The 15,389-nt window shown below is 50.7% G+C and overlaps 1 protein-coding gene across 16 annotated transcripts in view; it reads right to left on the bottom strand.

Annotated features, from left to right (window-relative positions):
- Positions 1-15,389, bottom strand: part of sif (still life) — a 541,039-nt gene that overhangs the window by 228,696 nt on the left and 296,954 nt on the right. For all 16 annotated transcript variants that reach the window (XM_069313365.1, XM_069313368.1, XM_069313371.1 and 13 more), the window contains one exon: positions 11,829-11,974. In XM_069313365.1, coding sequence (XP_069169466.1) covers positions 11,829-11,974 — 146 coding nt within the window. The remainder of the gene's footprint in view (positions 1-11,828; positions 11,975-15,389) is intronic.

The raw sequence follows: 15,389 nt of genomic DNA, 5'->3' as shown, positions 1-15,389 counted from the left end.
ATAGTTTGCCTTATCTAACCTGTTAATTCCCCCCCCCCTGAGAATTGTTTGGGTGGTAAATATCAAATATCTGTCTTAACTCTTCAGTCTTCCAGTCACGTGGGTTTTAGCTCCAGAAGACTTTCTTCGTAGCTCTGACGACTCTTCAAGCTGGGAGATAAGTTTAAAGTTAAAGCTACAGAATTAAGCTAGGAAACTTGAATGAGCTTAATACGTAGAGCAAGTTGAAAAAAAATATCTGAAGAGAATAACAGTTTGGTCGACTTTGTCTTTCTCCAGTTAGGTCAACAACCACTCTACCAGACCCAAGGTCAACAACCACTCCACCAGACCCAAGGGCAACAACCACTCCACCAGACCCAAGACCAACAACCACTCCACCAGACCCAAGGTCAACAACCACTCCACCAGACCCAAGGTCAACAACCACTCCACCAGACCCAAGGTCAACAACCACTCCACCAGACCCAAGGTCAACAACCACTCCACCAGACCCAAGGTCAACAACCACTCCACCAGACCCAAGGTCAACAACCACTCCACCAGACCCAAGGGCAACAACCACTCCACCAGACCCAAGACCAACAACAACTCCACCAGACCCAAGGTCAACAACCACTCCACCAGACCCAAGGTCAACAACCACTCCACCAGACCCAAGGTCAACAACCACTCCACCAGACCCAAGACCAACAACCACTCCACCAGACCCAAGACCAACAACCACTCCACCCAAGACCAACTACCACTCCAGATGAGCCACCACAACCCTTCAAACGCCCAATATCTTCGTCACTACCCGGCCCATGAATGTTGAAACTCCTTCCACAAAATAAGGAAGATCCACTTCCCACCAGGCATTCCAATTAACTTCCCAACCAATCACTTCAACAAAATCCAAGACCAATAATATTTGTTGATATCTGGCGGATTTCCCAATCCGTTAGACGGATCCTGAAATGCATTTCTGAAATCCATTTCAGAAATCTGATTTCTGAAATGAAATTCAAAGTTCTCGAGTCTTAAAAACCTAAAAATAACAACAGGACCTTTGAACCTAAACAAAAGAGCACCGACATGACCTATTTGTTTACCACAAGACCTTTGTTTACTTACAATATAAACAAGAGCCAATGGGGGACCTATTAGTATACAATCTGGACAACATACACAGGAACCATTAAAGTGGAAACTGGTCGTACGTCCCTAATAAATTACACCGATTAACAGGCTTCCAAAAGCTTGTTTGTGTGCACGTCGAAAAACGAATTATAGATCCAGGAAGGATTGCCATGTGTGTGTGGCAATATATATTCCTGTGGGCTAAATATGACTGGAATGGCTGCCAGAGTGTTGATAATGTTTATACGTGTTGGGTATGTTTAGTAAATATGTTGGGAATGATTGTGTGTGTTAGGAATGATTGTGAATGTTGGGAATGAGAACCCTACTACAGTGGGTATTTGTATTATCAACCCAACTCAACCTATGTGGATGCATTAGACCTGAATTCTCGGTGAACGAAACATTTGCAAAATCCAACAGTTTTCGTTAATATACCCTGAAATGTGATATCATCATTCTTGCTATTCTTCGGGCACAACAATTGCTATACAATCAGGATATTAGCTCCTACAATATTGACAATCCTAAGTAATCATCGTAGCTATTTCAAGGATGCCAAGAATACAATTCAATCATCCAAACAGCTCCTATGATACTAGGAATGATGTTAGAGAGAGAGAGAGAGAGAGAGAGAGAGAGAGAGAGAGAGAGAGAGAGAGAGAGAGAGAGAGAGAGAGAGAGAGAGAGAGAGAGAGAGAGAGAGAGAGAGAGAGAGAGAGAGAGAGAGAGAGAGAGAGAGAGAGAGAGAGAGAGAGAGAGAGAGAGAGAGAGAGAGAGAGAGAGAGAGAGAGAGAGAGAGAGAGAGAGAGAGAGAGAGAGAGAGAGAGAGAGAGAGAGAGAGAGAGAGAGAGAGAGAGAGAGAGAGAGAGAGAGAGAGAGACAGAGAGAGAGAGACCCCCTCTTTCCCTCCCTCCCTCACCCTTCCTCAATGTGCCATCTCTGCACCACCTTACTCCTGCCCCTAATCCTAGCATCTTCCTCCTCACCCTTCACCCTCATCTCGCGCCCTCGTCCCTCTCACCCTTCTCAACACGTCTCACCTCCGCCCCCCCTGCCCCTGAGCCCTCCCCCCCCTGCCCCTGAGCCAGGGGGGGAGGGGGCACAACAACAACAAATCAGAGCTGGTGGAGGTGGAGATCGATACACGGACCGTGTCTCCCACCGTATCCGCACAAGGCACCGCACACGGCCTCCAGGACCTCCCAGGGCCTCCCCGGACCTCCCAGGACCTATGATTGCCTCCCAGGATCTCACAGGACCTCCCAGGGGTCTTCTAGGGCCTTCCAGGGCCTCCCAGGATCTCCAAGGGGTCTCCAAGGACCTCTCAGGACCTCCCAGGACCTCCCAGGGTCTCCAAGGACCTCCCAGGGCCTCCAAGGACCTCCCAGGGCCTCCAAGAACCTCCCAGGATCTCTAAGGACCTCCCAGGATCTCACAGGACCTCCTAGGGTCTCCCAGGATCTCCCAGGATCTCCAAGGTCTCCCAGGACCTCCCAGGGCCTCCCAGGACCTCCTAAGGTCTCCCAGGACCTCCGAAGGTCTCCCAGGATCTCCCAGGACCTCCTAGGGTCTCCCAGGACCTCCTAGGGTCTCCCAGGACCTCCCAGGGGCTCCCAGGACCTCCTAGGGTCTCCCAGGACCTCCCAGGGGCTCCCAGGGTCTCCTAGGACCTCCCAGGGCCTCCCAGGACCTCCAAGGACCTCACAGGGGCTCCTAGGACCTCCCAGTGCCTCCCAGGACCCCCCAGGGCCTCCCAGTGCCATCCAGGGCCTCCCAGGACCTCCAAGGACCTCCCAGTGCCACCCAGGGCCTCCCAGGACCTCCAAGGACCTCCCAGGGCCTCCCAGGACCTCCCAGGACCTCCCAGGGCCTCCCAGGACCCCCCCAGGGCCTCCCAGTGCCACCCAGGGCCTCCCAGGACCTCCATGGACTTCCCAGGACCTCCCAGGGCCTCCCAGGACCTCTCAGGGGCTCCCAGGACCTCCCAGGATCTCTAAGGACCTCCTAGGGTCTCCCAGGACCTCTAAGGACCTCCTAGGGTCTCCCAGGACCTCCTAAGGTCTCCCAGGACCTCCTAAGGTCTCCCAGGACCTCCCAGGATCTCCCAGGACCTCCCAGGATCTCCCAGGACCCCCTAGGGTCTCCCAGGACCTCCCAGGACCTCCTAGGGTCTCCCAGGACCTCCCAGGGTCCCCCAGGACCTCCCAGGGTCCCCCAGGACCTCCCAGTGCCTCCCAGGACCTCCCAGGGTCTCCTAGGACCTCCCAGGGCCTCCAAGGCCCTCCCAGGACCTCCCAGGGCCTCCCAGGACCTCCCAGGGCCTCCCAGGACCTCCCAGGGCCTCCAAGGCCCTCCCAGGACCTCCCAGGGTCTCCCAGGACCTCCCAGGGCCTCCCAGGACCTCCCAGGGCCTCCCAGGATCTCCCATAGCCCGTGCTACTTGCCCCGCTCCTGTGCCAGGTAAGTCCACTACGGGCTCACCATAGCCCGTGCTACTTGCCCTGCTCCTGTGCCAGGTAAGTCCACTACGGGCTCACCATAGCCCGTGCTACTTGCCCCGCTCCTGTGCCAGGTAAGTCCACTACGGGCTCACCATAGCCCGTGCTACTTGCCCCGCTCCTGTGCCAGGTAAGTTACGGGCTCACCATAGCCCGTGCTACTTGCCCCGCTCCTGTGCCAGGTAAGTTACGGGCTCACCATAGCCCGTGCTACTTGGCACTTTGTGTTCCAAGTAGCGAATCTTAAGCAACATGATACGGAGCTCATAAGTACATTAATATAGGTAAACGAAGCCGCCAGGATTTGGGAAGGATATACAGAGGAAGGGGGCGTCTCCTCCCCCCAACAAGAGGAAGACGGGACGCCCCTACAAGAAGAGAAGGGGGGCCAAAGCCCCACTCCACCCCCACACCACACACAAAACACTACACATAACTACCACAATGTAATGTGACCTACATATCAGTAACTTCTCCATCTTGAACAGCCAGTGATCACAGAGCAGCATTCCTGCCACCACAATTGGCTCGTTAAGGGGTCGAAACCCCGCGAAATTGTCGTGCTAACTTACCAACAATGGAGAGACCACAGCCCGTCCTCCAAACAAAGATCCAAAAGTGATTCCACCCACCCACCAAACCCCCTGTTTATGAATGAAAAGCGGTTTACACACGACTCACAACTGCTGACGTTCGAACATTTCCGGAACAAGTGCTTCACTGACGAATTTTGTTCGAACCACAACGCTGTAAATGCTTCACTCACGTACTACAAATACAAATAATCGCCAACAGAACCTAAACACCTAACCTAATCTATGCCTATATATGCACAATATGCCAATATATTATAATATTAATTTATACATGAGAAAATTCCCGTTTTGAATGAACAGCAAGTTAAAATTTATGAATGCGTCTGTGGGGTCGACCGCTGGATGTAATGGACTTGAGTCGAGGACGGGTTGAGAGACCAACTTGCCTCGTGAAGTCAAGGTTGTGAAGTGTGATCAGTTCTGTTCATCTCTCGCAAACAGTCGCGCTTTTTGTCCGCGAAATTATGTCAAAAGTTTCGCGAAATCCAATTGTTATATACTTTGTGAAGTGATAAGGTGGTGTAAGTGGCACAAGTTGTACTTGGGGAGTGGCGCGACGCTCACGATGTTCTTCTAGCATGCAGAATGCTAGCCACAACTGTTGCACCAATCACCATACAGAATGCTAGCCACAACTGTCGCACCAATCACCATACAGAATGCTAGCCACAACTGTCGCACCAATCACCATACAGAATGCTAGCCACAACTGTTGCACCAATCACCATATAGAATGCTAGCCACAACTGTTGCACCAATCACCATACAGAATGCTAGCCACAACTGTCGCACCAATCACCATACAGAATGCTAGCCACAACTGTCGCACCAATCACCATACAGAATGCTAGCCACAACTGTCGCACCAATCACCATGCAGAATGCTAGCCACAACTGTTGCACCAATCACCACACAGAATGCTAGCCACAACTGTTGCACCAATCACCATACAGAATGCTAGCCACAACTGTCGCACCAATCACCATACAGAATGCTAGCCACAACTGTTGCACCAATCACCATACAGAATGCTAGCCACAACTGTTGCACCAATCACCATACAGAATGCTAGCCACAACTGTCGCACCAATCACCATACAGAATGCTAGCCACAACTGTTGCACCAATCACCATACAGAATGCTAGCCACAACTGTTGCACCAATCACCATACAGAATGCTAGCCACAACTGTCGTACCAATCACCATACAGAATGCTAGCCACAACTGTTGCACCAATCACCATACAGAATGCTAGCCACAACTGTCGCACCAATCACCATACAGAATGCTAGCCACAACTGTCGCACCAATCACCATACAGAATGCTAGCCACAACTGTCGCACCAATCACCATGCAGAATGCTAGCCACAACTGTTGCACCAATCACCACACAGAATGCTAGCCACAACTGTTGCACCAATCACCATACAGAATGCTAGCCACAACTGTTGGACCAATCACCATACAGAATGCTAGCCACAACTGTCGCACCAATCACCATACAGAATGCTAGCCACAACTGTTGCACCAATCACCATACAGAATGCTAGCCACAACTGTCGCACCAATCACCATACAGAATGCTAGCCACAACTGTTGCACCAATCACCATACAGAATGCTAGCCACAACTGTCGCACCAATCACCATACAGAATGCTAGCCACAACTGTTGCACCAATCACCATACAGAATGCTAGCCACAACTGTTGCACCAATCACCATATAGAATGCTAGCCACAACTGTTGCACCAATCACCATACAGAATGCTAGCCACAACTGTTGCACCAATCACCATACAGAATGCTAGCCACAACTGTTGCACCAATCACCATACAGAATGCTAGCCACAACTGTTGCACCAATCACCATACAGAATGCTAGCCACAACTGTTGCACCAATCACCATACAGAATGCTAGCCACAACTGTTGCACCAATCAACACAGAGAATGCGCATGCAAAATAGTCAGGCAGAAATAAAAACTAAACAGTGTCAGTCTGTAGGCAATAACGAAGTTAATTCCCAAAATCTGTTTTCCGCGTTCGGTTCCCCGACGCCTCGTGAATAATTCACAAGGTGGGGGTTGTGGGGAGGGGGTGGGGGTTGTGGGGAGGTTGTGGGAAGGAGGTGGGGGGGTGTGTGTGGGCAGTCACACGACCAATCGGAAAGCATGACGGCAGAGAACGAGGCTGTTACTAGGACCATGATTCAGCAACCTCTCACGAAACCTGTGCATCTCTCTCTCTTCAATCATGGCGGCTTGCTTTACACTCATTCAACATTTGATGAGCTCAGAAGCACGGCATATGATGTTTCCATCACACTGAGGTCTTTCCTATCTATATCAACCCAAACTCACTCAAATGTCTCACCTACGCTTGAAACAACCCGTTGAAACCACGCCTCCCTCCCTCTCCCTCCCTATCTCTCTCTCTCTCTCTCTCTCTCTCTCTCTCTCTCTCTCTCTCTCTCTCTCCCTCTCCCTCTCCCTCTCTCTCTCTCTCTCTCTCTCTCTCTCTCTCTCTCTCATAAGTGACTTATAAAGGCGACCTTTGACTGGCTATAACAGCGTCACACGCCAAAGTTCAGTAGATTATAGCTATTTTTATCACACTAAACACGTTTATAGCTCATTTATGATCAAATACTTTGGTGAGTTTAACCTCACCCGATGTAGGGTCCCGGCGGGGCGCGGGTCTCTTTCCCCTCCTCCCTATCTCCCCATTCTCTCTCTCTCTCTCTCTCCCATTAAAATATTACACAGGAATTTCTTGTCCGCGTCTCACAAAACGGAGGAAAGAGCCGTGAAAGACATTATTGAGAAGAACGTGACCGCTCCCCCACACCAACCAGACGACCACGTCGACCACCAACTTGTTCTTCAAGAACTCTCCCGACGCACAACCAAACGCAAGAAACGACATGTCGTCTATGTTCTCAAATGCCAACTTGGGGACTGTCGGACGCCGCAAGGAGCTCAGAACATGTCTTTCAAGACGACAACGGGTCTTTCAAGACGACAACGGGTCTTTCAAGACGACAACGGGTCTTTCAAGACGACAACGGGTCTTTCAAGACGACAACGGGTCTTTCAAGACGACAACGGGTCTTTCAAGACGACAACGGGTCTTTCAAGACGACAACGGGTCTTTCAAGACGACAACGGGTCTTTCAAGACGACAACGGGTCTTTCAAGACGACAACGGGTCTTTCAAGGCGCCTGGAACGGTGTACAAGCAGCATCAAGGAACACACGCTCTCTACACACAAACAGATCAACAGTGGTGTCCTGACAGGCAACAGGCAACAGATACAACGGCAACACAACAGAAGATTGGACATCGGCGGCGAAGCACTTCACGTCAAACAAATTCTAGCACAATAAGGAGCCAGCGAACACCCACCATCTTGGAGGGCCAAGACGGAACACCCAGCACACAGCCCCACCACCTGTCTCCAAGACACAGGAGACGGGTAAGTTGACCAGACCACAGACAATCGACTTGAGAATGGTCCAGGACGGACCGAAACGTCGTCGTCCCTTCACCTTCTAGTGTGTGGTCTGGTCAACACAAGCGGCTTGAGAATGGTCCAGGACGGACCGAAACGTCGTCGTCCCTTCACCTTCTAGTGTGTGGTCTGGTCAACACAAGCGGCTTGAGAATGGTCAAGGACGGACCGAAACGTCGTCGTCCCTTCACCTTCTAGTGTGTGGTCTGGTCAACACAAGCGGCTTGAGAATGGTCCAGGACGGACCGAAACGTCGTCGTCCCTTCACCTTCTAGTGTGTGGTCTGTTTAACATACTTTAGCCACGTTATTGTGACTCATCGCCTGCACACACACTAGAAAGTGAAGGGACGACGACGTTTCGGTCCGTCCTGGACCATTCTTAAGTCGCTTATGGGTAAGTTACAGTGGACCTACTGGCCCAGGGGGGTCACTTGACCTCTCACACACACACACACACACACACACACACACACACACACACACACACACACACACACACACACACACACACACACACACACACACACGGGTATATATATACTCACCCGCCTCACCTAAATTATATCCACATATACTTTGCCCTTAAAAAAAAATGTGGCCAGGGTACAAACTACGCAGCTCTTAATGCCAGGTCATAATGAAACTGTAAAAAGGAACTTTGGAGAGTTAATTTTTCAACTACCTTCTCAGCTGAAGAACTTTGTATCTTCGTGTATCTTTCTGTCCCAACTCTTCCCCAATCTTAATCTCTTTACCCCTTCCCCTTATACCCCTACTCCCCCGTCTATCCCTCCCCCCCCTCCCCCACACACCCCACATCTCCCCCCCCCCACCACCGTCACAAAATAATAATAATAATAATAAAGTATTCTTTCTTCCACCTGGTGAAACATTTCATTAAAACTGTTCAAAGGCAAGATAAGGCCACTCCACAAGAGCTATTAAGCTCGGAGACCTCATTGGCGCAGAGTGTGTTGGTGTCCCTTGTGGGCTCCGGGGCTCAGCACCATTCTGGAGGCTTCTCTCCCTCTTGCTTCCTCCAATCTTCCTCCAATCTTCCTCCAATCTCTCTGTCTCTTACTGATTCTTTTCTCTCCCAATCATCCTACTTCTCTCCCTTATTATACCTCTCTCTGTCTCTGTCTCTCTCTCTCTCTCTCTCTCTCCTCCACCCATTCTCTTTTTCCTTCGAGAATTGTAAATCACATTTCAGGTTGGTATCCCTGTAACTTGATGCAAGTTGGTACCCCTGCGACGTGACGGAAGTTGGTATTCACATAACGCTGGTAAAGACCAAATTGGACCCCCACTGTTGTATGGCGTGATACCTTAATTATTCTCACCTTGCAACACCGAGCAACAAAACACATGAGACACCTCACTTTCTCACCTGAGTCTGACTTTTGGAGGTATTTTGGAGATTAAGAAAAGTGTCTTTAATTTCTGCCCACTCTTTCCATAGGCTATAATTTTTCTCAGATATTAGTGAGTGAGTGTGTGTGTGTGTGTGTGTGTATGTGTGTGTGTGTGTGTGTGTGTGTATGTGTGTGTGTGTGTATGTGTGTGTGTGTGTGTGTGTGTGTGTGTTTGTGTGTGTGTGTGTGTGTGTGTGTGTGGATAAGACTGTCCCCCCCCCCCCTTCTCTCCCAACTTTCACGCGAGACTCGCTTAATAAAAAGTACAATTAGGAATACCTCACATAACTCTATATCTTACAAACAACAATATACGAGAGAGTTGGTACACGTGGTGTTCGTAAACAAACCCAGCGCCAAAAGGTTGACACACCTGAATGTAACCCATTAACACGGAGGAGCAAGATAAGATAAGAGTTAATAAGTCAAAATCTCGATAACAGCATCAGTCCTTTGGCTATTTTGGGGCAAGTTCACCTCTCTAGCTTCCCAATGGGCCAAGACTTGACCAGAATCCCAACGTCCTAGTCACCAATCACGTGGCCAGGAGAGGACGTGGTAGCGTGAAACTTTAAACCCTCCCCCAATCCCTCCTAAACCGAACTTGAGAACAGAAGTTGTGTAAACAATAGTCTACTCCACCAAACTCAGGCATGGACGCGCCTTTCACCAAGAGAGAAAACTCGGAGCCAAACAAAGTGGTTTTCAGGCCTTGGAAGCTAACAAAGCCATCATAGAAATGGGGAAGGGCTTCAGCCACCAGCCAACGGGTTTAACGGTCAGACAACGGGTTTAACAGGCCAGACAACGGGTTTAACAGGCCAGACAATGGATTTAACAGGCCAGATAATGGGTTTAACAGGCCAGACAATGGATTTAACAGGCCAGACAATGGGTTTAACAGGCCAGACAATGGGTTTAACAGGCCAGACAATGGGTTTAACAGGCCAAACAACGGGTTTAACAGGCCAGACAATGGGTTTAACAGGCCAGACAATGGGTTTAACAGGCCAGACAATGGGTTTACCGGCCAGACAATGGGTTTAACAGGCCAGACAATGGGTTTAACAGGCCAGACAATGGGTTTAACAGGCCAGACAACGGGTTTAACAGGCCAGACAACGGGTTTAACAGGCCAGACAATGGGTTTAACAGGCCAGACAATGGGTTTAACAGGCCAGACAATGGGTTTAACAGGCCAGACAATGGGTTTAACAGGCCAGACAATGGGTTTAACAGGCCAGACAACGGGTTTAACAGGCCAGACAATGGGTTTAACAGGCCAGACAATGGGTTTAACAGGCCAGACAATGGGTTTAACAGGCCAGACAACGGGTTTAACAGGCCAGACAACGGGTTTAACAGGCCAGACAACGGGTTTAACAGGCCAGACAATGGGTTTAACAGGCCAGACAATGGGTTTAACAGGCCAGACAATGGGTTTAACAGGCCAGACAATGGGTTTAACAGGCCAGACAATGGGTTTAACAGGCCAGACAACGGGTTTAACAGGCCAGACAACGGGTTTAACAGGCCAGACAATGGGTTTAACAGGCCAGACAATGGGTTTAACAGGCCAAACAACGGGTTTAACCACCAGACAGCAGTTTTAACCACCAGGCAAGCAATAGTTTTAACCGACAGCCAACGAGATCTTAAAGTAGTTCAGCGTGTAATCCCCTGAGTGTACAGCGTCAGCCAGGAACAAAAACAGTACCTTCTCCCTCCCTTCTCCAACAGCCTGGTTGATCAGTCCGGCAACCAGGAGGCCTGGTCGACGACCGGGCCGCGGGGACACTAAGCCCCGGAAGCACCTCAAGGTAACCTCCTGAAATTAAGTGAAAGCAGTGTTGACCAAAAGATTCACGAAGTAGTTACGCAAGCACTTACGAACCTGTACATCTTTTCTCAATCTTTGGCGGCTTTGTTTACAATTATGAAACAGTTAATGAGCTCCGAAGCACCAGGAGGCTGTTTATAACAATAACAACAGTTGATTGGCAAGTTTTCATGCTTGTAAACTGTTTAATAAATGTAACCAAAGCCGTCAAAGACTGAGGGAAAGATGTTGACGTTCGTAAGTGCTTGCGTAACTGCTTTCGTGAATCTGGCCCCAAACCTTCCCCACGAAAATGGTTGCCGAATCTGCCAAGATGAAGACAGTGAACTTAAAACTCCTTACAGAGCTCTAGATGTTTACGTTGCTCGAATAAACAGATAAATGTCAGCTTTTAGTCTAGCACAACACCAAGTAAAGTCAACATACGGCTTATTCCCGGCTACAAATTATAACATTATACGGTACGAGTTGTTTACCCCCTTGTCGTAGTTCCGTCAGTGGGTAATTGTGTTTACTGTAGACTAAGTCCTCTACCTGTCCCCAGGTGGAGGTCGTCCACTTTGAGGTTATCTTGAGGTTATCTTGAGATGATTTCAGGGCTTTAGTGTCCTCGCGGCCCTGTCCTCGACCAGGCCTCCACCCCTAGGAAGCAGCCCGTGACGGCTGATTAACTCCCAAGGGTGAAAAGAATCTCTGCCCATTATTTCTCGCCGGAATCGAACCCGGGACCACAGGATCACGCGTCCAGTGTTCCGTCCTCTCAGCCGCCGGCTCTTTACGGTAAGGGGTTCCCTCCCCGACCAAGAAGGTGGAAGAGACGACAAAGCGCTACTTACCCAGCCTTCCTGACGGCACCCGTACAGTTGAAGGAGGCGGCGGTGGTGCCAGCCCGTGGTGCCTTGTAAGGTGAGTTGTGGACACTCTCTCCGTCCTCGTCTTCACTCACCGCCGTCGTCAGGGACATCCGGTCATCATCGGACATCTGCAACACAACACAGCCTCCGTCAATACACCATCGTACACCCCGCACACTCCTCTCTAATATACACACTATCATATTCGATTTCACAGGATTATGGATATATGTGATCAAGTCTCTGGCATTGAAGAATTCTCTCAAAAGCACATCACAAAATACTTCAGGCATCACAAAAATACTATAGATACTTGGTGGTTAATAAGCACAAAAATACTATAGATACTTGGTGGTTAATAAGCACAAAAATACACATGTATACAAAAAAAATAAGAAAATATTTGGCAAGGAAAAAATGCAAAAAAGCACCACAAAGTCGCTCCTTGGGAGATGATTCCTTGGACTCTCGTCCTTAGTGAAGCGTCACATCTCACCTTATCACTCTAATGACTCCAAAAGTGACGTGTATCCAACTGTGACTCGAGGGGCCAAGTGCGACTCGAGGGGCCAAGTGTGACTCGAGGGGCCAAGTGCGACTCGAAGGACCAAGTGACTTAAACAATCTCATTTACGGTTCTTCTTAAAAGTATTGACTTTTCTCTCTCTCTATCTCTGGGGCCCCTAGTTTTGTGACTGGGGAGACACATGCTTGTCTCTCCTGTCCAGGGGGTGGGACAGCCAGGTGGTGGGTGAGACAGTAAGGTGGTGGGTGAGACAGTAAGGTGGTGGGTGAGACAGCCAGGTGGTGGATGGAACAGCCAGGTGGTGGGTGAGACAGACAGGTGGTGGGTGAGACAGACAGGTGGTGGGTGAGACAGTCAGGTGGCAGACGAAAAACATGATTAGAAAAACAGAGGTTTGTGGCAGTGGTGAAAGATTGTGGTTGTGGTAGGTTACTGGTGGTAGTGGGATTGTTGTAGCAATGGTTTAGTGGTGTGTGTGTGTGTGGTACTTACTGACAGGTGTAGCCAAGAGGTGGTAGTGGAGTGACAGCTGTAGATGGTTCTATGATGGTTTGTTGGGAGAAGTAGTCTGATGCCATGATTGGGGTAGAAGCTGAGATGAATTGCTGGCAGCAGTAGATTAGTGAGGGGGGGGGGAAGTAGACTGATTGTAGCCGGAAATTAGTGGCAGTATTAGGTTAGTGACGAGGAGATAGTAGCAGTATAAGGCAAAAGAGAAGATATCATTGCTAAACATCCAATAGTCTAGTTTCACAGGGGAAGATATCCCAGGATGAATGGGAGAGTGAGGGAGGGAGAGTGAGGGCGAGAAAGAGTGAGAAAGAGGGAGATTGACGGTGATGGAGATTAGATGACGGGAGAGGAACTCAATGGTAGGGGGGAGGGAGGGAGAGTGAGGGTGAGGGAGGACGACCCAGGATGAGTTAGGACGACCCAGGATGAGTGAGGACGACCCAGGATGAGGAAGGACGCCCCAAGATGAGGGAGAGCGAGCCAGGGTGAAAGAGGACGACCCAGGATGAGGGAGGGTGACCCAGGATAAGGCAGGACGCCCCAGGATGAGGCAGGACGCCCCAGGATGAGGGAGAACGACCCAGGGTGAGTGAGGGAGAGCCAGGGTGAGGGAGGGAGAGTGAGGGAGAGTGAGGGCGAGGGAGGATGAGTGAGGGTGAGCAACCTGAGACAAGGCACATACTAGGGCAGCGTCGGGGCTCCTCGAACACACTACACTCGGGGAATGCAATTTCATAGTCTCATTCGCCCTGTACGTTGGGCTGAGGGCGCCAACTGGGAACACCGCCGTCCGCTACGGGGGAAAATGTGCCGGGTTATAGTCAGCGTGTTTGCTGCCTCTTGGACTGGCTCTCTTGCTGCCGTAATGTATAGCTGTTGATCAGAGCACGGTGAAGGGACGGTGAAGGGACAGAGGACGGTGAAGGGACGGAGGGAGGACGATGAAGGGACAGAGGACGGTGAAGGGACGGAGGGAGGACGGTGAAGGGACAGAGGACGGTGAAGGGACGGAGGACGGTGAAGGGACGGAGGACGGGACGGAGGGAGGACGGTGAAGGGACGGAGGGAGGGACAGAGGACGGTGAAGGGACGGAGGGAGGACGGTGAAGGGACAGAGGACGGTGAAGGGACGGAGGAAGGACGGTGAAGGGGTGAAGGAAGGGACAGAGGACAGTGAAGGGACGGAGGAAGGGACAGAGGACAGTGAAGGGACGGAGGAAGGGACAGAGGACAGTGAAGGGACAGACGAAGGGACAGAGGACAGTGAAGGGACGGAGGAAGGGACAGAGGACGGTGAAGGGACGGAGGAAGGGACAGAGGACGGTGAAGGGACGGAGGGAGGGACAGAGGACGGTGAAGGGACGGAGGAAGGGACAGAGGACAGTGAAGGGACAGACGAAGGGACAGAGGACAGTGAAGGGACGGAGGAAGGGACAGAGGACGGTGAAGGGACGGAGGAAGGGACAGAGGACAGTGAAGGGACGGAGGAAGGGACAGAGGACGGTGAAGGGACGGAGGGAGGGACAGAGAACAGTGAAGGGACGGAGGAAGGGACAGAGGATGGTGAAGGGACGGGAGGGAGGGACAGAGGACAGTGAAGGGACGGAGGAAGGGCCAGAGGACAGTGAAGGACTGGTGGGAGTGACAAGAGGACAGTGAAGGACTGGTGGGAGTGACAGAGGACAGTGAAGGGACAGAGGACAGTGAAGGGACGGAGGAAGGGACAGTGAAGGGACAGAGGAAGGGACAGAGGACAGTGAAGGGACGGAGGAAGGGACAGTGAAGGGACAGAGGAAGGGACAGAGGACAGTGAAGGGACGGAGGGAGGAGACAGAGGACGGTGAAGGGACGGAGGGAAGGGACAGAGGACGGTGAAGAGACGGAGGAAGGGACAGAGGACAGTGAAGGGACGAAGGAAGGGACAGAGGGACGGTGAAGGGACGGAGGAAGGGACAGAGGGACAGTGAAAGGACAGAGGACGGTGAAGGGGTCGAGGGAAGGGACAGAGGACAGAGGAAGGGACAGAGGGACAGTGAAGGGACTGAGGAAGGGACAGAGGACAGTAAAGGACTGTAGGAAGGGACAGAGGACAGAGGGAAGGGACAGTGAAGGGACAGAGGACAGTAAAGGACTGTAGGAAGGGACAGAGGACAGTGAAGGGACGAAGGAAGGGACAGAGGACAGTAAAGGGACGAAGGAAGGGACAGAGGACAGTAAAGGACTGTAGGAAGGGACAGAGGACAGAGGGAAGGGACAGAGGGACAGTGAAGGGACAGATGATACAGGACAAGCATCACCAGACTCCACACATAACAATAAGAGCAACAACAGTCTGGTTGTTTGCGAATACAGGAAAAAAATGAGATTCAAATCGATATCATTTTCAATTTCAAACTCATATTTTTTCCTGCAATCTATAATTTAACAGTTTTTTTTTAAATTGTTTAAGAAAAACATCATAAGTGGGTTTTAACAATATATTAGGTCAAAAGTGAGGTATTTAC

Source organism: Procambarus clarkii, chromosome 75 (genome assembly GCF_040958095.1).
Source record: "Procambarus clarkii isolate CNS0578487 chromosome 75, FALCON_Pclarkii_2.0, whole genome shotgun sequence".
NCBI lineage: Eukaryota > Metazoa > Arthropoda > Malacostraca > Decapoda > Cambaridae > Procambarus > Procambarus clarkii.
The sequence above is the reverse complement of the archived record's forward strand: the minus strand, read 5'-3'. Positions and strand labels throughout refer to the sequence as shown.